We start from the raw sequence: 16,510 nt of genomic DNA on the forward strand, positions 1-16,510 counted from the left end.
GGGTCTACAGTTCGTCCAAGCTCCTTCCTTCCCCTCCCCAGGGGCCTGAGCATCTGACTTCTGCTTACATACCTCCAATGACGAGGAACTCACTACTTATGAAGCATCCCACTTCTGGAGACTTTAATTTCGCTCGCCTTAAAGCACCCCTCATGTTTGCCAGGGTGTTCCGGTGACCCACACAGGGAGCATTGAGTTCAGGAAGATCTCTTGCCACCCTCACTTGCAGAGTGGCTCCAAGTTACATTTAGTCTTAGAAACTGTTAAAAGTCCTTGCCATTTGAGTTAGGCATATTGTAAATTTCTGCGGAAGGGAAACCAAAATTATACTAACTTTCTCAAAAAATTAAAAGTGGATTTTTTTTTTAATTTTGCAAAACAGAAGTCATAGGAAGGTTGGAAGATAATTCTTAAAAAAAAAAACCCTCAAAGTTTGCATTTATTTCAGTTTACTTCTGATCAACAGTGTGTGGGAACTAGCTAGCATCTCTTAAAAATTTTATGATACAGACATTCCCAGTTTACAGGCTCTGTGGTGACACAGGTTGACACAAGGAGCCCTTATGTCTTTGCACGGAGTGGTGGGCAACACAATCGCAAGGATCTCCTGCAACGTTCAGTAAACTGGAGTAGCCTGATTTATGCTGTCAGCTGACCAGAAGGGTTTTCTTCCGAAGTATTTGATTCCTTGAGCTTCTCTTTTCAGGAAAAAGAAGGGCAAGGGGTTTTTGATGCAACAGTTAGATAAAAGTGTTTTTGGGTCCCATTGATTTATATCAAAGTTTTGTTTAATGAAACTTAATTTCCTTTCTAAAGAGGGATGTGCATTTTTAAATTTCAAAAATTCCCTTCTCAACAAGAGGACTTATTTTGCTTTTATACTATGCACCAAAAAAACGTGTATTTTTTGGCTCACCCCCAAACCCGGTTTGCTAGTGAGTGTTTTCCAGATGCATGCTATTTGCAGCAAACACATCAGCACTTGGGAACTAGGTGCCCTAAAGACCCAGAAGAACAAGAGCAAACTTGCAGGCGGTGGGGGGAGGTGGCTTGTAAGCAGCGTGTCTTCCGTTTTCGGTGCGCTCAACACCAGCTGTGTGCTGGGAGGATGCAGAGATGACAGAAACACAGGGCCTGTCCCCTGGGGGTTCACGGTCCAGCAGGACAAACAGTGATACAGGGCAGGCTGATAAGAGCAATGGTGCCCAGTGCAACCGGCGGAGGAGACCCAGAGGGGTGGCCCACAGGCCTTGAAGGCACAGCCTGCCCTTGGCAGGGCAGGGGGGCACCGTCCCTGGTCCTGGCACTCAGTCTCTGATCCAAGAGCCACCGCAGACACGCTCAGCACAGACAGCAGCCCCAAGGCCTGGTTCCCTCCAGCACTCGTCACCATAAAGGTCACTTGTTCCCTCCAGGGCAGATGTGAATTTGAGACGGATTGGCTGAAGGACAGCAGACAGCTGGGAAAAGCGAGTGCTCCCTGTCCTGCTGAGGGTCCCAGCTCCTCCTCCCGGGATCAGGGAACTGAAGTTGCACACATGTACGCACGTGAACACACACCACCATTTCCTGGCTCCTGCCCTCACCGAGCTGCATGTCACCTAGGCAGGAGATTTCACACGTGTTCCAGGAAGATCTGTGCAGGAAGAGGGGTGGGGACCTGCACCCAACCCTCGGCTTACCCGGAGCAGCCCTTTTTACATCTGCTTTCTCAGTTCTGCATGAGAGTTTCTTCGTTAACAAAATCGTTTGAAGCCACAGCCCTAGACCTAACTTTAAAAAAACAAAAAACTGCACACAGTCGTTTCTGGACGCCCATACCTGGCACTCGGGGAAGTTAGCCATCCTCATGGGAGAACATGGGGTGTCCCGAAGCTCATCCTTCCGGGGCATGCTCAGCTCCACTTCTGCAGTGACTTTGTTCCATAATTTTTCTCAGATTAGATGGTTTGGTCCAGGCTAGACCTGGTCACGGGCCTTTAGACTGAATGTTGGCATTTCCTTTCAGCATCCCGGCCGGGGAGCTTGGAGAGCAGTAGAAATGCGTCCAGCGGCAGCTCACCTCTTAACCTGAAAGGTGAGCCGGCCCTCCTCCTGGGCACTTTGCAGTGTCTGTGGGTCTTTGTGTTTCTATTATATTTGTAATTTTTAAAATACAGTTCCCCAAGACCTTCCACGCATTCGACATTTGTTGCATTCCAAGGCCACATCACGTGGTTTCAAGTGCAGGCCGAGAGTTTAAACGGATTTTAGTTCAAATCCCTTCACCCCCAACTGACAGAGTCTGGGCACCTAGGCGAATCACCCACCCTCTGAATCCGAGTTACTTCATCTTTAGAAGGGGGATTGTGACTCTAGTTCCATTCCACTGTGGTCAGAGAACAGAGTGGCTTTGATTCTCAGGGTTTTTTAAGTTGATTTTATAGTGCAAAATATAGTCTGTCTTAATGAATGTTTCCCGTACGTCTGAAAAGAATGTGTTTGCTGTCCCGGGACCATAAACAAATTTTTTTCACTTCTTAGTGTCCATGTGACCATCTGGCTTATAGCAAGCGCTCAGTAAAGCTTTTAAATATATGAATGGATGAGAGCTAATGAGTGTGGTGAAAGTTGCTCAGTCGTGTCCAGCTCTTTGTGACCCCATGGATTATAAAGTCCATGGAATTCTCCTGGCCAGAATGCTGGAGTGGGTAGCTGTTCCCTTCTCCAAGGGATCTTCCCAACCCAGGGATCGAACCCAGGTCTCCCACGTGGCAGGCGGATTCTTGACCAGCTGAGCCACCAGGGACCTTAGCACTACTAACAGTATGAACTTTAGCAGAAACCTTCCACGTTTATCTCAAACTGTTTTGTTCCGAGTTCTAAGCATCCCAGAGTGTTCTTCACGTGGAGAATCCCAGCCTGGGAGAAGTGTGCCCTGGGTTCTCGGGCAGGGTCCTCTTGTAGGTGAGCGGCAGGCAGCACGGAGCCCACTGGAGGCAGAGGAGGTCTGATGTGTGCTCTGTGCCACCCGCCCTGACTCCAGGTTCCTCCGACCAGCTCCACGGCAGGTCCGAGAGCTTCAGCAGCGAAGACCTGATCCCCAGCAGGGACACGGCCACTCTGCCACGGGATGCCAGCACCCCGGGGCGCCCCACCCTCGGCCGCCATGAGTACCCCCCACCGCGGAACGGGCCTCTCCCCCCGGAGGGTGTCCAGAAGAGGAGCACAGCCCAGCCCCACGGTGGGGTGCGGCCCTGTTCCACCTCCCCGAGCAGCGAGATGGTCACCCTGGAGGAGTTCCTGGAGGAGAGCAACCGGGACTCCCCATCCCCTGTGAGTGACCCTGGGGCTCAAAGGGACACAGCGGGTTCATCATCCCTTGCATACTCCCAGGATTGGGATAGCAGGCAGAAACTGTGGCAGCAGAAATACAGAGATGGAACGGGGGGCAGCCTAGGTGTGGGGCTCCTAAGATGGGGAGGAAGCCCACGAGCCTGCAGGTCCTGGTGCTGGCAGCCAGCCCCAGACCTCGGAGGCTGTTTGCTCCATCTGTGGAGTGAGTGGGCAGAGCCTGGTGCCGGCATGGAGGGCGGGGATGGTGTGTGCTCACCACTGCGAGCTTCTTGAGAGATGTGCCCAGCACCCACTCTGGGCTTAGCATCTCACCAGGTTTTGAGGCAGAGCTCTGCATGCCCACTTCCCCTGAGCCCTCACCAGCGGAGATCAGTCTCTTCTATAAAGAGCCAGAGAGTAAATATTTGAGGCTTCCCAGGCAGGACGGTCTCTGTTGCAGCCACTCGACGCTGCCATTTTAGTAGGAAAGCAACTCTGGACCATCTGTCAATGAGTCGGCTTGGCTGTGTTCCAATAAAACTTGACTTATGGACATAGACATTTGAATTCCATGCCGTTGTCTCATGTCCCAAAAGATTGTTCTTTAAGAAAAAGTTTTTTCCAGTCATTTTAAAGTGTAAAAACTATTCTTAGCTCACAGGCCATACAAAAAGGGGCCCCACACTGGACCTGGCCCACAGCTCTGGTTTGCTAACCTCGGTTCTGCAGATCTAAGCCCAGACACCCCCTGTATTAGGATTCCCTCCCATGTCACCTTTCCAGTGTCTCCATTTAGCTTTTCTGAAGCTGTGCATCTGTTCTTTCACATGTGTATATGTGTGTAATCAGTTGTGTCTGACTCTCTGCGACCCTATGGACTATAGCCTGCCAGGCTCCTCTGTCCATGGGATTTTCCCAGCAAGAATACTGGAGTGGGTTGCCATTTTTTTTTATATATATATACTGTCTAAATTCAGTCTCATGAGCTATTGGGTTATTGAACAGATGGCTTATATACTGTCTTCTTGTTTAGTCACTAAGTCATGTCTAACTCTTTGCAACCCATGGACTGCAGCACACCAGGCTTCCCTGTCCTTTACTATCTCCTGGAGTTTGCTCAAATTCATGTCCATTGAGTCAATGATGCCATCCAACCATCTCATCCTCTGTCGCCCCTTTCTCCTCTTGCCCTCAGTGTTTCCCAGCATCATGGTCTTTTCCATAATTGAGATCTTTTAAGGTTTAAGGCTTCAATGATGGCATCTCATTTCCCTTAAATAAATACAGTTGAACTTTCTGTAGCCACATGGTAAACTCTGTGACCCACATTAATGCGTCACATTGACACAGAGAACACAAAATATTTGTCTTGGAGATATTTATTGAGCAGCTACTGTGCCTTAGGCCATATGTATGTTGCCTGCTCTCAGAAAACAAAGCAAATGGGCCAATTTTTATAGCATACTTGCTAGACGCTTGGTCTTGTGGTTGGGTGGTGCCAAAGAATTATAAAACATGGCCCCTCCCCCTCTTCATTTATTTGTCTATCAAACACTTACTGTGGGCTAGAAACTAGGGAAACCAAGCTGAGAAGGACCAAAACCTTGCCCTCCAGAAGTTTATGGTCTGATGCAGTGGCACTTAAACTCTAGCCTTCGTCAGACTCACCTGGCAGGACACAGGCTGGACCCCAGGGATTCTGAGATTTTTGCATCTCTGCCGAGTTCCCAGATGGTGCTCTCACTGTCACTGGGGGTCCAGGCATCACAGGCTAAGGGGCACTGACCTGATGGAGCAAATGAGAAAAGTCCAGAAATCGAGGGTACCTGCAATTGGATAGCTCTTCTCCTCAATCCATTTCTGATTGTGTGCCTGTCCCAGTGGGTTTCCTATCCCTGGACAGATCTCAGGGGTCAGGTCCCCTTGCTTACAAGGGGCACGGCCTCTCTGCACTCAGCTTAGACCTATACAGACACTGTTGCTCAGGCCGCTATCAGCACATGTCCCTTTTCAGCCTAAATGATGCCAAAGCTGTCTCACTGCAGCGGTCTCTGTTGGAAGCTGATGCTCAGCCTCTGAGAGCCACCTCCTTCCCCCTCCATCGGCCCAGGTGCTGTCCCCACAAGCCCCACCTGACACTTCCATCCTCCCCCGATCAGACCTAGAGAAGCCACCCATGCCTCCACTCCCTGAGTACTGGTGATGCTGGGAGAGCAGAGTCACACGATGGGCTCCCTGGGTGGCCTCCTGAAAGTGGGGATGAAGAGGCTAACTAGAAGCGTGTAGAAAGGGGCCAGGAGGCACGGCAGACAGCTCCAGAGTCAAACAGCCATAGGCTCTAATCCTCAGTCTGCCGTTCTTCAGATGCCTAATCTCTGTGACCTCCGTTTTCTTACATATGTTTAGTCGCAAAGTCGTGTCCAACTCTTTGCCTCCCCATAGACAGTAGCCTGCCAGGCTCCTCTGTCCATGGGGTTTCCAGGCAAAAATACTGGAGTGGATTGCCATTTCCTACTCCAGGGCATCTTCCCGACCCAAGGATCAAACCTATGTCTCCTGCATTGGCAGGCAGGGTCTTTACCACTCACTGAACCACCTGGGAAGTCTTTTCGTACATATTAAGTGATGTTTTCATACAACCTTAAACAACTCTCGCACAAGGTTGCTTTCAAATTTAAGCTTTTTGGATTACACCCCTGGTTCCTAGCACGGTGCCTGACATGTGGGAAGTACTTGATAAATGGTTCTTGTCCATATTGATGACCCAGGTTCTTACTGCACACACACACCCAAGAGTAAGGCTTCAGGCTAACATGAAACAGCAGAGTGTGCCTTTGTCAAGCTGAGCGTGCAAATGTTTTCAGGGGCCAGGAGTTGTTGGCAGGTGGTTCCTGAGCTGCTGACCCATCCTGCGGGCTGACTCCCCCCTGACAGGTCCCAGCCAGCTGGGGTCTGATTGCAGCAGCTCTCGGCCCTGATCTTTCCCCTGCTCCATCCCCAGCCTCGGGAGAAACCTCTAGCTGGACTCCTCTAGGCTGTGAGGTGCTGGCAGAAGGCTGAAGTTGACCTGAACAGGCCCACCGAGCTTGTTGGCTCCAGGGGCTCCGCCTGCCCCCAGGATGGTGACAGAGAATACTGGTTTCTGGCCAGGGGAAGCCCAGCCAGGTGGTGGCTGCCTGGCACGGGGGACAATCTGGAGGGCTGGGCCACCTCTGCCTTCTCCTGGGCCTTTCTGGTTCCCCCTCCCTCCTCTGCCCCTTGTGCCTGCCTCTCCCCTTCCTAAAATCAGGAGAAGGATCTGAGAGGCAGTGAGGATGCTGTGTGTGGTTGGTTCTGGCTTCTGCGGAGCTGGCCTTGTTTGTCTTCCTCTCTGTGCCCCACTGGAAGGTGCTTGCAGTGTGTCTGAGCCTGGTGGGCTGACAAAGAAGATCCAGTCCTGCCCGCCAGCTTTCTGCCGCCTGGTGGAAAAGGAGACCCAGATCAAAACTGTTGTCCTGATCCTTTCATAAAATGGATGAGCTTTGTGGGAAGTCGTTTCCTCTCTGAATATGCTTTCTTGCTTGTGAAGTTAGGGGGCGACTGAATGGTGCCTGGGTCAGCTCCCTAATGATCCTCATTTCACATTGACCCCCACCCGACCAGGACAGTGTGTGCAGTGGGGACATTAGGCCCTCAACAGGCCAAACAAGAAACTTCAGTCCCGGCCGTGTGGGCAGCCCAGGGGAGATCCTGGGTGGGAGGAGGGACCTCCAAGTCACACACCCCCACCAAGTCACACAGCCCCTGGACTCATTCAGTTCTTCTCTTCCCTGTAGGATGCTCCCAGTTGCCGGGATGACCTGCTGAGTGATTACTTCAGAAAGGCCAGTGATCTCCCATCCACTGGAGGCCAGCCAGGCCCACTGCTCAGGAAAGAAGGGGCCAAGATGCCCACCAGCTTTGTGGCCCCCACCGTCAAGATGCCTGTCTGCACCTCTGAGGGAAAGCCACCGAAGCCTGGGCAGTATGTAAAGCCGAACTTCAGAGCCGCTGAGGCCGAGGCCATGCCCAGTGTCCCCCAGAGGCAGGCCCAGCCACCCCAGAGCCTGTCCCTGGGCAGAGCCCGGCAGGCCGCCATGCCCCCCGCTTCCCACACGCCTGCCAGCCGGAGTGCATCCCTAAACCGGGCCTTCAGCCTGGCCTCCGCTGACCTCCTCCGGGCCAGTGGGCCAGAGGCCTGCAAACAGGAGCTGGGGGGTCCTGAGGCCTCGGGGGGCAGAGACCCAGGCAGCCACAACCTGCAGAGCTCCACCGCCCCTGGCTCCCATGGCCTGGCCCGTGAGCGGACCCCGCTTGTGGGAAAGGCTGGCGGCTCCTGTCAGGGCCCCAGCCCCCGAAGCCGGCCGCTGGACCTGAGGCGCTTCTCACTGGCTCCCCCGAAGGAGGAGAGGCCGGCCCCCCTGCAGCAGTCCGCCACGTCCCCAGCCATTGCCACTGGTGGCAGCAGCAGTTCGCAGCTCCAGCACTTCTCCCCCGCTGCAGCCCCGGCCCCCAGGACTAAGCCCCAAGGCCCCCTGCACCCGGGGGAGTTGGCCACCATCCCCCCCGTCCGAGGGGGGCTCAGCCCCTCAGAAGGGGACGGGGTCCCGGGGCAGGGCCACAGCGAGGGCCTCCCTGCTAAGGTCCCAGGCAGGTCTCTGGACCTGGCGCCCCAGGGCAGCCGGACCCCCGAGGACTTCGGGCGTGGGAGCAGCTCCAAGAGCACACCAGCATCCCCCGAGCCGGGTGGCGACCAGCAGACGGTGTGGTACGAGTACGGCTGTGTGTGACCTGGCTCCTGGCCCGCAGCTCCTGGATCGCACCTGCTGATCACCATGGCCTTTTCCCTGTCTGCCTGCAGTGCCAGGAAAGGGTTTGAGGAGGAGGAGAGGGTTTCTGTGCGTGTCTTCTGTTCTGTTGCTAAAAATGCTGTGCCAAGCCTTGAGAGGGTTGCGCCCCGCTGGTGTACAACCTGTCTTCTGTATCTGTAGCCTCCAGCAACCGGTATCTTTTGAACAAATCCACTTTGGTATGGGGACACTCAGAACGCAGTGACAAAGCAGACACTATTTGAGCGCGCCCCTGTAGAACACTTTTGTTTGCAACTTGCTGACCTCCACTGAAGCATCTGTGTACTAGGGCATGTGCACATACACGTACACAAGTTCCCAGGGCTGAGCCCTGGTGGGTCTGGAAACTCTATTCCCGAAAGCCGTTTGATCCCAGGAGAAGCCCCCGCTGGCCAAACTACAAAAATCTGGAGGCCGTGGGTGGACCCCAGAGGCAGGCTTGCTGTCATGCCGTTGTTGGGGTCCTGAGTGCTTCCCTTCACCCCAGAGCCGAAGCGGCTCTCCAGGCAGGTGAGGTGGCTTCGGGCATTTGCCTTCCCCGCTGGAGCCAGCTCCTGGGCTCTGCAGGGTGGGCTCCTGGGCCATATAGCCACCTGCCTTCCCTGGCTCACTTTTCTACAAACACTGGATCTGCTGGTCCTGGCGGGAGGGGCAGGGAGAAACCCTTGCCCCAGTCTCCGCTACCCAGCAAGTGTATATAGTGTAAAGTGGGGAGGCGTGTGCAGCAATGAGGTGCACCTCAATTTATACCATGGCTGCAGCGCCCCGACCTCCCTGTCTCAGGTGAGATGTTGATTTATTATTTCTGAGTAAACTTCTCATGGTAGAAACCAAATTTCCTTTAATATATTACCTATGTATGTACACACCCGTGTGAATGTATGTACTTTGAGGGGAATCTATTTATGTTCCGTTGGGAGTCATTCTTTCCTATCAGGAATCTCACCTGCTGCTTCGTCTCTTTGGTCAGATTCCTGGCACGTTTTGTTTCCTGTTGTTTAGTAAAGGTGCTTTTTCTGGGATGTACTAAACCTGGTGATTTTTTTTTTTTCCTTTAGATTCGATATACTGAGAAAGAAATGGGAAGTTAAGATCGCTTTTCACAATGCTTCGGGTTGTGTATTAAAAAGCCATTCATTCTGGAACACAGGACAGGATTGTAATAAATGGACATGGACCAGTACTGAGTCCTAGTTTTCCTCACCATTCATCATGGCATCATTGACCAGGTGCTAGGAGCTCAGGGTTCCTGCCTTAGCACTGGCCACTGGAATCCACAGCTCCTTTGGCCACTAGGTCAGAAAACATACAGAGCAAGGTTTTTCTCTTTACAACGGCTTTTATTTTTTTCCAGACTTGAATTTTAACTTCGTGTAAATTGAATCCTATTTCGCTATGGGATTTGTGTCTGGCAGGAGCTCAGCTTAAAATGGTCCTGTGGATGTTCCCAAAGCTACCTAACAAGAAAGTACCAGACCTGCAATTTAGACCTTTGGAGGCCTCAGATCAGATGCTTAAATCAGATGAATGGATGTGAGGGGGTGGGGCCAGGGGAGAGGGTTGGTGGAAGTCAGAAGGAAGGAAGGCGTATAAATATCCATACATCAAAATCTTTCTTCCAGTAGATTTCTGTCCAGCTGCTGCCTCGGTGTCTCCTTTCCTTTTTCACCAGACTTCTTTAAGAGGATCTCCTCTCAGGACTTGCCCAGCGGTCCAGTGGTTAAGACTCTGAGTGTCCAATGCAGGGGGCGCAGGTTTGATCCCTCTTCAGGGAACTAAGAATCCACATGCCTCTTGTTGTGGCCAAAAAATAAAATTAGACAAAGGGTCTCCTCTTATCTCTCTGCCCATTCTTTCCCCAGCCTCTGTGATCTGTGCATCTGGCCACTCAGCGGAGCTACCTCTAGCATATGAACAGTGGCCACCTTACGGGCTTCGTGCCATGTGGCCTTTGCAGGTTTTGACACCTGGCCAATCACCCCTTGGAATCTTCACTCTCTGTCTCCCAATTCTCCCCACTGTGGTACGGCTCTTCGGCGCTGACTTGCCAGCCCGTCATTCATTCACTTATTCCTTCCACAGAGGTTCATGGGAAGCTTCCTGTGTGCCAAGTCCTAGGCTCCACCTTCCAGACCTCTTCCGTCTTGAACCTCTTCAGAGCTGGCCCCCTGGGCCACTCCAGGTGCTGACTGCCTCTCAGAGCCCTGGCCTGAGGCTTCCTCAACTCCTCTCCCTGGCTCCTCCAGCAACACCACGCTGTCACATGAGCACAGCCCTCTGTGATGTGGGCCTGAGCCCTCGTCTCTTCACATCCCATGTTTCATGGATCACATCCTGGACCTGAGAGAGCTTGTGGACTCTGGTGTCCTCGTCTTAGCCAGCTGTTCTCATCCTAGGTCACACACACACACACCCCTGCCCCTGGGTATTGGCGGGAGCCTGCCAACTAGTCTGCCAGCCTCAGACAGCTCAGTCCTCATAGCACCTCAGGACATTCACCCCAGATGACCTCCACGCCTGCCACACCCAGCCTTTGTGGTTTGGTTGGCCCTTGGGCTCAGCTCAAGAGGCACCCAGCCCTCTTCTCACTCCCTCCTTTGGCCCCAGACAAGTTCATACACATCCACGGCTTTCATTCCAATCTGTTTGCAGAGGTTCCATTATCTCCAGCCCCAACCTCTTGCCGGAAACCTCCAGATCTGTTCTCAGCTGGGAAGTCCCAAGACACTGCCAACTCAAAGTGCTCAACACACAATTCCCTGTCCTTCCCCCATCTCGTCCCTCCAGACAGCTTTTGACACCCTCCTCTCCTCCCCACACCCTATCCATCACTCCATCAGTTGGCTCCACACCTCACTCACACAGCCAGCCCCTGCCGATGGTCCTCTGGATGGTACCCTGGGCCTTGTTGCTGAGGGGGGCATCCCAATCATGCTTCTGCGCTCCAGGGCCCCATCCTCTCTGCACTGGCCTGGGAGACATGTGACCCAGTGTCTGGGCAATATCAAAATGGACACTGGATTTTCATGCCCACTGCTGCCTGGAGGGAGACTTGGGATCATCTGTGGCCCTCCCAGGTGGTACTAGTGATACATGCAGGAGACACGAGATAAATGCCAATGCAGGAGATACAAGAGACACAGATTTGATCCCTGGATCGGGAAGATCCCCTGGAGGAGGGCATGGCAACCCACTCCAGTACCCTTGCCTGGAGAATCCCATGGACAGAGGAGCTACAGTCCATAGGGTCACAAAGAATCGGACATGACTGAAGTGACTTAGCACGCATGCTCGTGGGACAAGGGGCTACTCTGTGGAATACATTAAAGTGAGAAAATGAGAAAGCATAAGGCAAACCTTGGGAAGCACCAGCCAACACTAAACATCCAGCCAAAATGTTTATCAACCAGCCAGGGTGAGGGAATGTACATATACATGCACATATTTACAGATATAAAGGCCTATGACATAATTTACAAATAAACTATATATAAAATACAAACTTTTATTATAAAATCCATACAGTCAATGAATTCTCTTAGAATGCTCTCACTGAATTTTGCCACGCCTATGTATTTATAGCCAGCCTATGCCTGCAAGAGATGAATGAGTGTAGTTCCGATGTGAATGTCAGTTGATGTTTTATGTTAGCAAGTAAGATGAAAGTGAAACAAGCCAAAGATGTGTATCAGAACTTCACTCATTGATGACAGGAGCAATGCTGTCAGGTAGGAGTTGCTGAATGCTGGCCAAATTTCCTCAGTTTTTTTGTGCTGCTCACACCGTGATGGCTTACAGACACAGCACATTAAAAAATAAAAGAAATATAGTCTATATACTATATTCACCCAAGATACACCTCTAAATTTAATCTGCACTATTCACATTTTTCCTATCACTTTCTCAATCAAGTCTAGAGAGTCTAGACACTGCAGAAGACATAAATCAAGCCCTGATTGGTAACACATGCCAATTTCTATGGCAGAAATACTCTGGCCATGGCCGATTTCAAGCTGCAGCCATGGTGTTACTAACCACAGAGGCGGAAGGAGACGTGCAGTGTACCCTGTAACATATTCATGCCAGATGGAAACAGGTGCAAATAACCTGAAAAGCACAGGTAACAGTAAAATAATTAAGAGACACATTTTGAGTGTTTATTACTATGGCTTTTAACATAAATTACTCGCAGTTTTACATAAACTCATTTTTAATGATGGCCCTGTTTAACAACTGGCTTGGAAAATTCTGGGAAATTCACTAACTTGCTCTCACAAGTCAGTACAGGTTGGCTCAGGGCACCACTGAGCCTTTAAGGGATGGGCTGAAAAACGGGAGAGACAGAACAACTGAGAAGAATGGGCCAAGAAGGAGGAACATCAAAGAGCAGAGCAGCTGGTGTGCAGAGCTGACCGTCCTGGCAGGGACGCAGGTGTGAGCAGCATTCCTCGCAGTGTTCCTCCGCACAAGGGCACACAGAGGCCACTCGGGTCAAGTCTGGAGGCTGCCTCCGGCTTCTCGTTTCTTCCATTCTCTCTTCTTGCCCTTCTCCCTGGAGCTAGGGCAGGAGGAGTGGGCCTGGGGAGGTTGACAGCATGGGGTACCTCTCCATCTGTAAAGTGGGGCAGAGTGGGCAACAAGAAGTTGGGCAGGAACCCGGGGGTGGGGAGTGGGGAAAGGGAGGGTCCTGGCAGGGACCAGGGAAGAGGTGGGGGTTGGGGCAGGGCTCAGAAATGCCCTCCCCTTCCCAAGCTCGGGCTTTGGGGCCCAGCCCACCGAGGTCAAGTTCACCAAGTCACACGACACACGCAACCTGAGTTCTGGCAGAAGCAAACGGGCCACCTGCTCCCCACTGCCCCTACCCGCAAGAGACCCCAAATGAGCAGGTGGAGAAGAAGCCCCCGGGCCCCTACGCGTTCCCCACGGGAGCGCAATGGCCCTGAGGAGCCCTCCAGGAAGCCGCACCCTGCCCTGGCCGCCGCGAGCCTCCGCCCCCTCCTTCGCCTCCAGGTGGTGGCGCGGCGCGCGGGCGAGCGGGAGCCGGAGCCCGACCGCAGAGCTGTCCGCACCACGCCCCCGCCGGACCCGGGTCTCGCCGCCGCCGCGCGGCAGTCCTTCCCTCCCGCCCGCCGGCGTCGGGCCCAGCCGGGCGGGACGGACCCGCGGCCTGGCCTCCGGCACCCGGACCCGAGAGAGGTGAGTGCGCCCGGATGGCTCGGGTAGGGTTGGGACAGCGGCTGCCGCCCGGCCGAGGAGACCACCGACCTTCAGCGAGGCCGGTGCCCCACCCCCACTTCCCGCCGCCCACCTGGAAAGGAAAATGCAAAATCCAGTCTCCGACAAAGGCCTGGGGGCGGGGGTGGGGGGGCCGCCGGGGGCGTGGAGAGAGGAGAAAGGCCAGGAGGGAGGTCCTTATCATTCCGGGGTCCAAATTGATAGTGCTTTGGGGGTCCAGGGTCCTACCGCCCAGAGGGCGTGCCGTGAGGGTGGCGTTTGGAGTGCTGCGGGCCAGAGCGGGTTGCCCTGCCCAGGGACCCTGGAGGCTGATCTCGAAGTCTAACACTATCCAACTCCCCTAGGGCATGGCCCGACCCTGGGTAACTGCAGCTAAGAGGGAGGGGCTCGGGAAGGGGGTCGGTTTGAGCCCTGGGAGAGGAGTCCAAGGACCCGGTCCCAGGCTGGGCGCTTTCCTGAGAGGGAGGTGAGTAGGGGCCAACTGCTATCTAGTGACGCCTGCTGGTGCCTGGCTTCAGAGGCGTCATCTCCTGCAGCTGTCTCAGATGATCTTTACATCCATTCTAGTCCAGCACATTGGCTGTCAGCTAAGTGGTAACCCCGGGTGGAGGGAGCTGGTTCCTGCCCAGACCACTCACACTCTAGCTGGGGAGACAGACTCAAATTCAAGAAGTGACTGGTGGGAGGGACACCTTGCTTCTCCTTCTTGCGCCAGATGACTAAGCTAACTAAGGGACACCTGCCCCCAGCAATACACCCCTGGACTAATTAGAAACCGCCCCCATCCCCACCATCAGTACTCAAAGGGCCCCTTCTTTATCCACAGCACCACGCATACCAGTCACTGGGAGAACTCCCAAGATACCTCCTAGTCCCCCCTTGCAGGCTTCAGCTTAGAATACACCTCTTCCAGGAGGGCTACCCTGACTGCCTCCTCTTGATCAGATGCTTTTTGTACACTGGGCTCCCAGTGTGGCTCCTCCTGTCCATCACCCTCCAATCATAGCTGTTATCAGAGTACTGTAGTTGCTGTGTCAGTGCCAGTTTTCCCTTCTGAATCAGAGTTTCGAAAACTCAGCCATTCAAGTTCCATGTTATTATATGCGTGATGTTTTCCCTTTGAACGTTTTTTTCCCTAGTCGTAGCATGCAGGATCTTTAGTTGTGGCATTTGAACTCTTAGTGGCGCCTTTTGGGATCTAGTTCCCTGGCCAGGAACCTAACCCCGGGCCCCCTGCACTGGGAGTGTGGTGTCTTAGCCACTGGACCACCAGGGAAGTCCCTTATGCTGTTTTCCTTTGAATAGTTTACTCTGGAGACTGGGTTACTGCAGAACCTCTATTCAGAGTAATAGAAACTTGAAACTTGCCATTTCTATTTTCAGATCTCCCCTGTGCTCCTCCATAGTTTCTTGGGCAGAGTCCATCACTTTTTTTGTTACCTTGGGTCCAAACCCTGATACCTCAGAATAATGCCTAGGGTCCCCAACTGGTCCCCAGCGGAGGACAAAGAGGGTCTAAGAACCCACATTCTAAAGAGAGGACAGCCTCCCGCCCTTCTCCACTCCTCCAGGGCCTGGCTCCCTCAGTGCCTTGGGGACAGGAGAGAGAGGGACAGGCATCTGTGTCCCATGATGCAGCCTGCCACCCGAGGTCCCCTTGCCCTTGGTCATCTCTTCTCACCGGCCAGCCTGCACTGGCCCTGCTGCCCCCTCAGGGGCACAAGACGAGAGTTCTTCAGAGGTGCACTGGGGCCTCCCTGCTGGCCAGATCCCTGATGTGGGAGCCTTGGCTGCAGCACCGTCTCCTCCATGGCTCCTGGCTCCCACCCCACTGTTAGTCCTCCTGGGAGATGTCAGCTCCTTTCCTCCTCATCCACTCAGCCACACAACCCTGCATGATGATTGGAGGGCGTTAGGCCACTCACTGTCCACTGGGCCGCCTCTTGTCTCTCTCCAGGTTTCTTCTCTTCCTCTCCCAAAAGGCATCCTGAGCAGATTAGCGTGTCCCTGCCAGAGCATCCCTTGGGCTCCTCTCCCTGTGGCAGCCCCACCCTCCAGCTCTAGGAGACTTTTGGAGAATCTCACAGCCAATCACTGCTCACCTCTGATCCCAGTTCCTACTCCGCCCTCCCCAGTACTGAGTGTGCGTGTGTTAGGGGTGGGGATTAGGATGGGGAGGTTCTGAAGGAGAGTCAGATCCATCACTGAGGGACACTTAGTGCCTCTTTGTCCTCAGCTGGACCCCAGTGGTCAACTCCAGGGCAAGAGAAAGAACCCTCTACTCACGGTTCTATTATACTATTATCTCCCTGCGTTGGGAGTCCAGAGTCTTAGCCACTAGACCACCAGGGAAATTATACTTTACATTTAAGAAAAAATCAATAGAAGTTGTATTCTACTCCCAGAAGTGGAAAATCAGTGCCCCTGGCCACAAAAGGAAGGTAATTAAACAAATAAGCAGTGGTATTAAACTTGAATTAGCACCTGTTACCTGCAGAATACACCTGAGGCTGACTCTCTAGGTTAGAAAGGGAGATTGTTGTTGCTGTTTAGTTGCTCAGTCGTGTCCGATTCTTTGGACCCATGGATTGTAGCCCTCCAGACTCCTCTATCCATGGGATTCCCCAGGCAATGCTGGAATGGGTTGCCATGTCCTTATCCAAGGGATCTTCCTGACCAGGGATCAAACCCACATCTCCTGTATTGGCAGGCGGATTCTTCATCACTGAGCCATGTAGGAAGCATAGCAAGAATTAAAGTGGTGCTTGAGACATAATGGCACCCACCTGAGACTTTCTGCTTCGTGTAATAAAATGGATTAGGATAGAACTGGACTGGGAATGGCAATCTTTACATGGCTAAATTCCTATCAGTCAGCACCTGCTGAGTGCAGGGTATCACACAGAGCCCAAAGATATGCCCCCTTTACAAGCCAGTCTTCTCCTGCTGTAAGGCTTGTCATGTTTTATTGCAGTGGCGTATTGGCTTCCACCAGGTCTGTCTGACTCATTCCTCTATCCAGGTACCCCCCACAGGGCCTGGAGCACAGGTGGTGAATGAACAGATGAATGAATAATGAATGAATAAGTAGG

At 53.0% G+C, this 16,510-nt stretch overlaps 2 protein-coding genes across 6 annotated transcripts in view; both read left to right on the plus strand.

Annotated features, from left to right (window-relative positions):
- CCDC88C (coiled-coil domain containing 88C) overlaps positions 1–9,366 on the plus strand; it is a 143,686-nt gene extending 134,320 nt beyond the window's left edge. For 4 of the 5 annotated variants that reach the window (XM_044933370.2, XM_006076163.4, XM_044933372.2 and 1 more), the window contains 3 exons: positions 2,009–2,077; positions 3,026–3,315; positions 7,131–9,366. In XM_044933370.2, the coding sequence (XP_044789305.2) occupies positions 2,009–2,077; positions 3,026–3,315; positions 7,131–8,123 (1,352 nt within the window). In that variant the 3' untranslated portion in view covers positions 8,124–9,366. The remainder of the gene's footprint in view (positions 1–2,008; positions 2,078–3,025; positions 3,316–7,130) is intronic. The other variant, XM_044933371.2, reaches the window with a different exon arrangement.
- Positions 9,367–13,252: 3,886 nt separating this feature from the next.
- Positions 13,253–16,510, plus strand: part of GPR68 (G protein-coupled receptor 68) — a 37,492-nt gene continuing 34,234 nt past the window's right edge. The window contains exon 1 of the mRNA XM_025271279.3: positions 13,253–13,379. The gene's annotated coding sequence lies outside the window, so the exon portion shown is untranslated. The remainder of the gene's footprint in view (positions 13,380–16,510) is intronic.

The sequence above is a fragment of the Bubalus bubalis genome, chromosome 20 (assembly GCF_019923935.1).
Source record: "Bubalus bubalis isolate 160015118507 breed Murrah chromosome 20, NDDB_SH_1, whole genome shotgun sequence".
NCBI classification, from domain to species: Eukaryota; Metazoa; Chordata; class Mammalia; order Artiodactyla; family Bovidae; genus Bubalus; species Bubalus bubalis.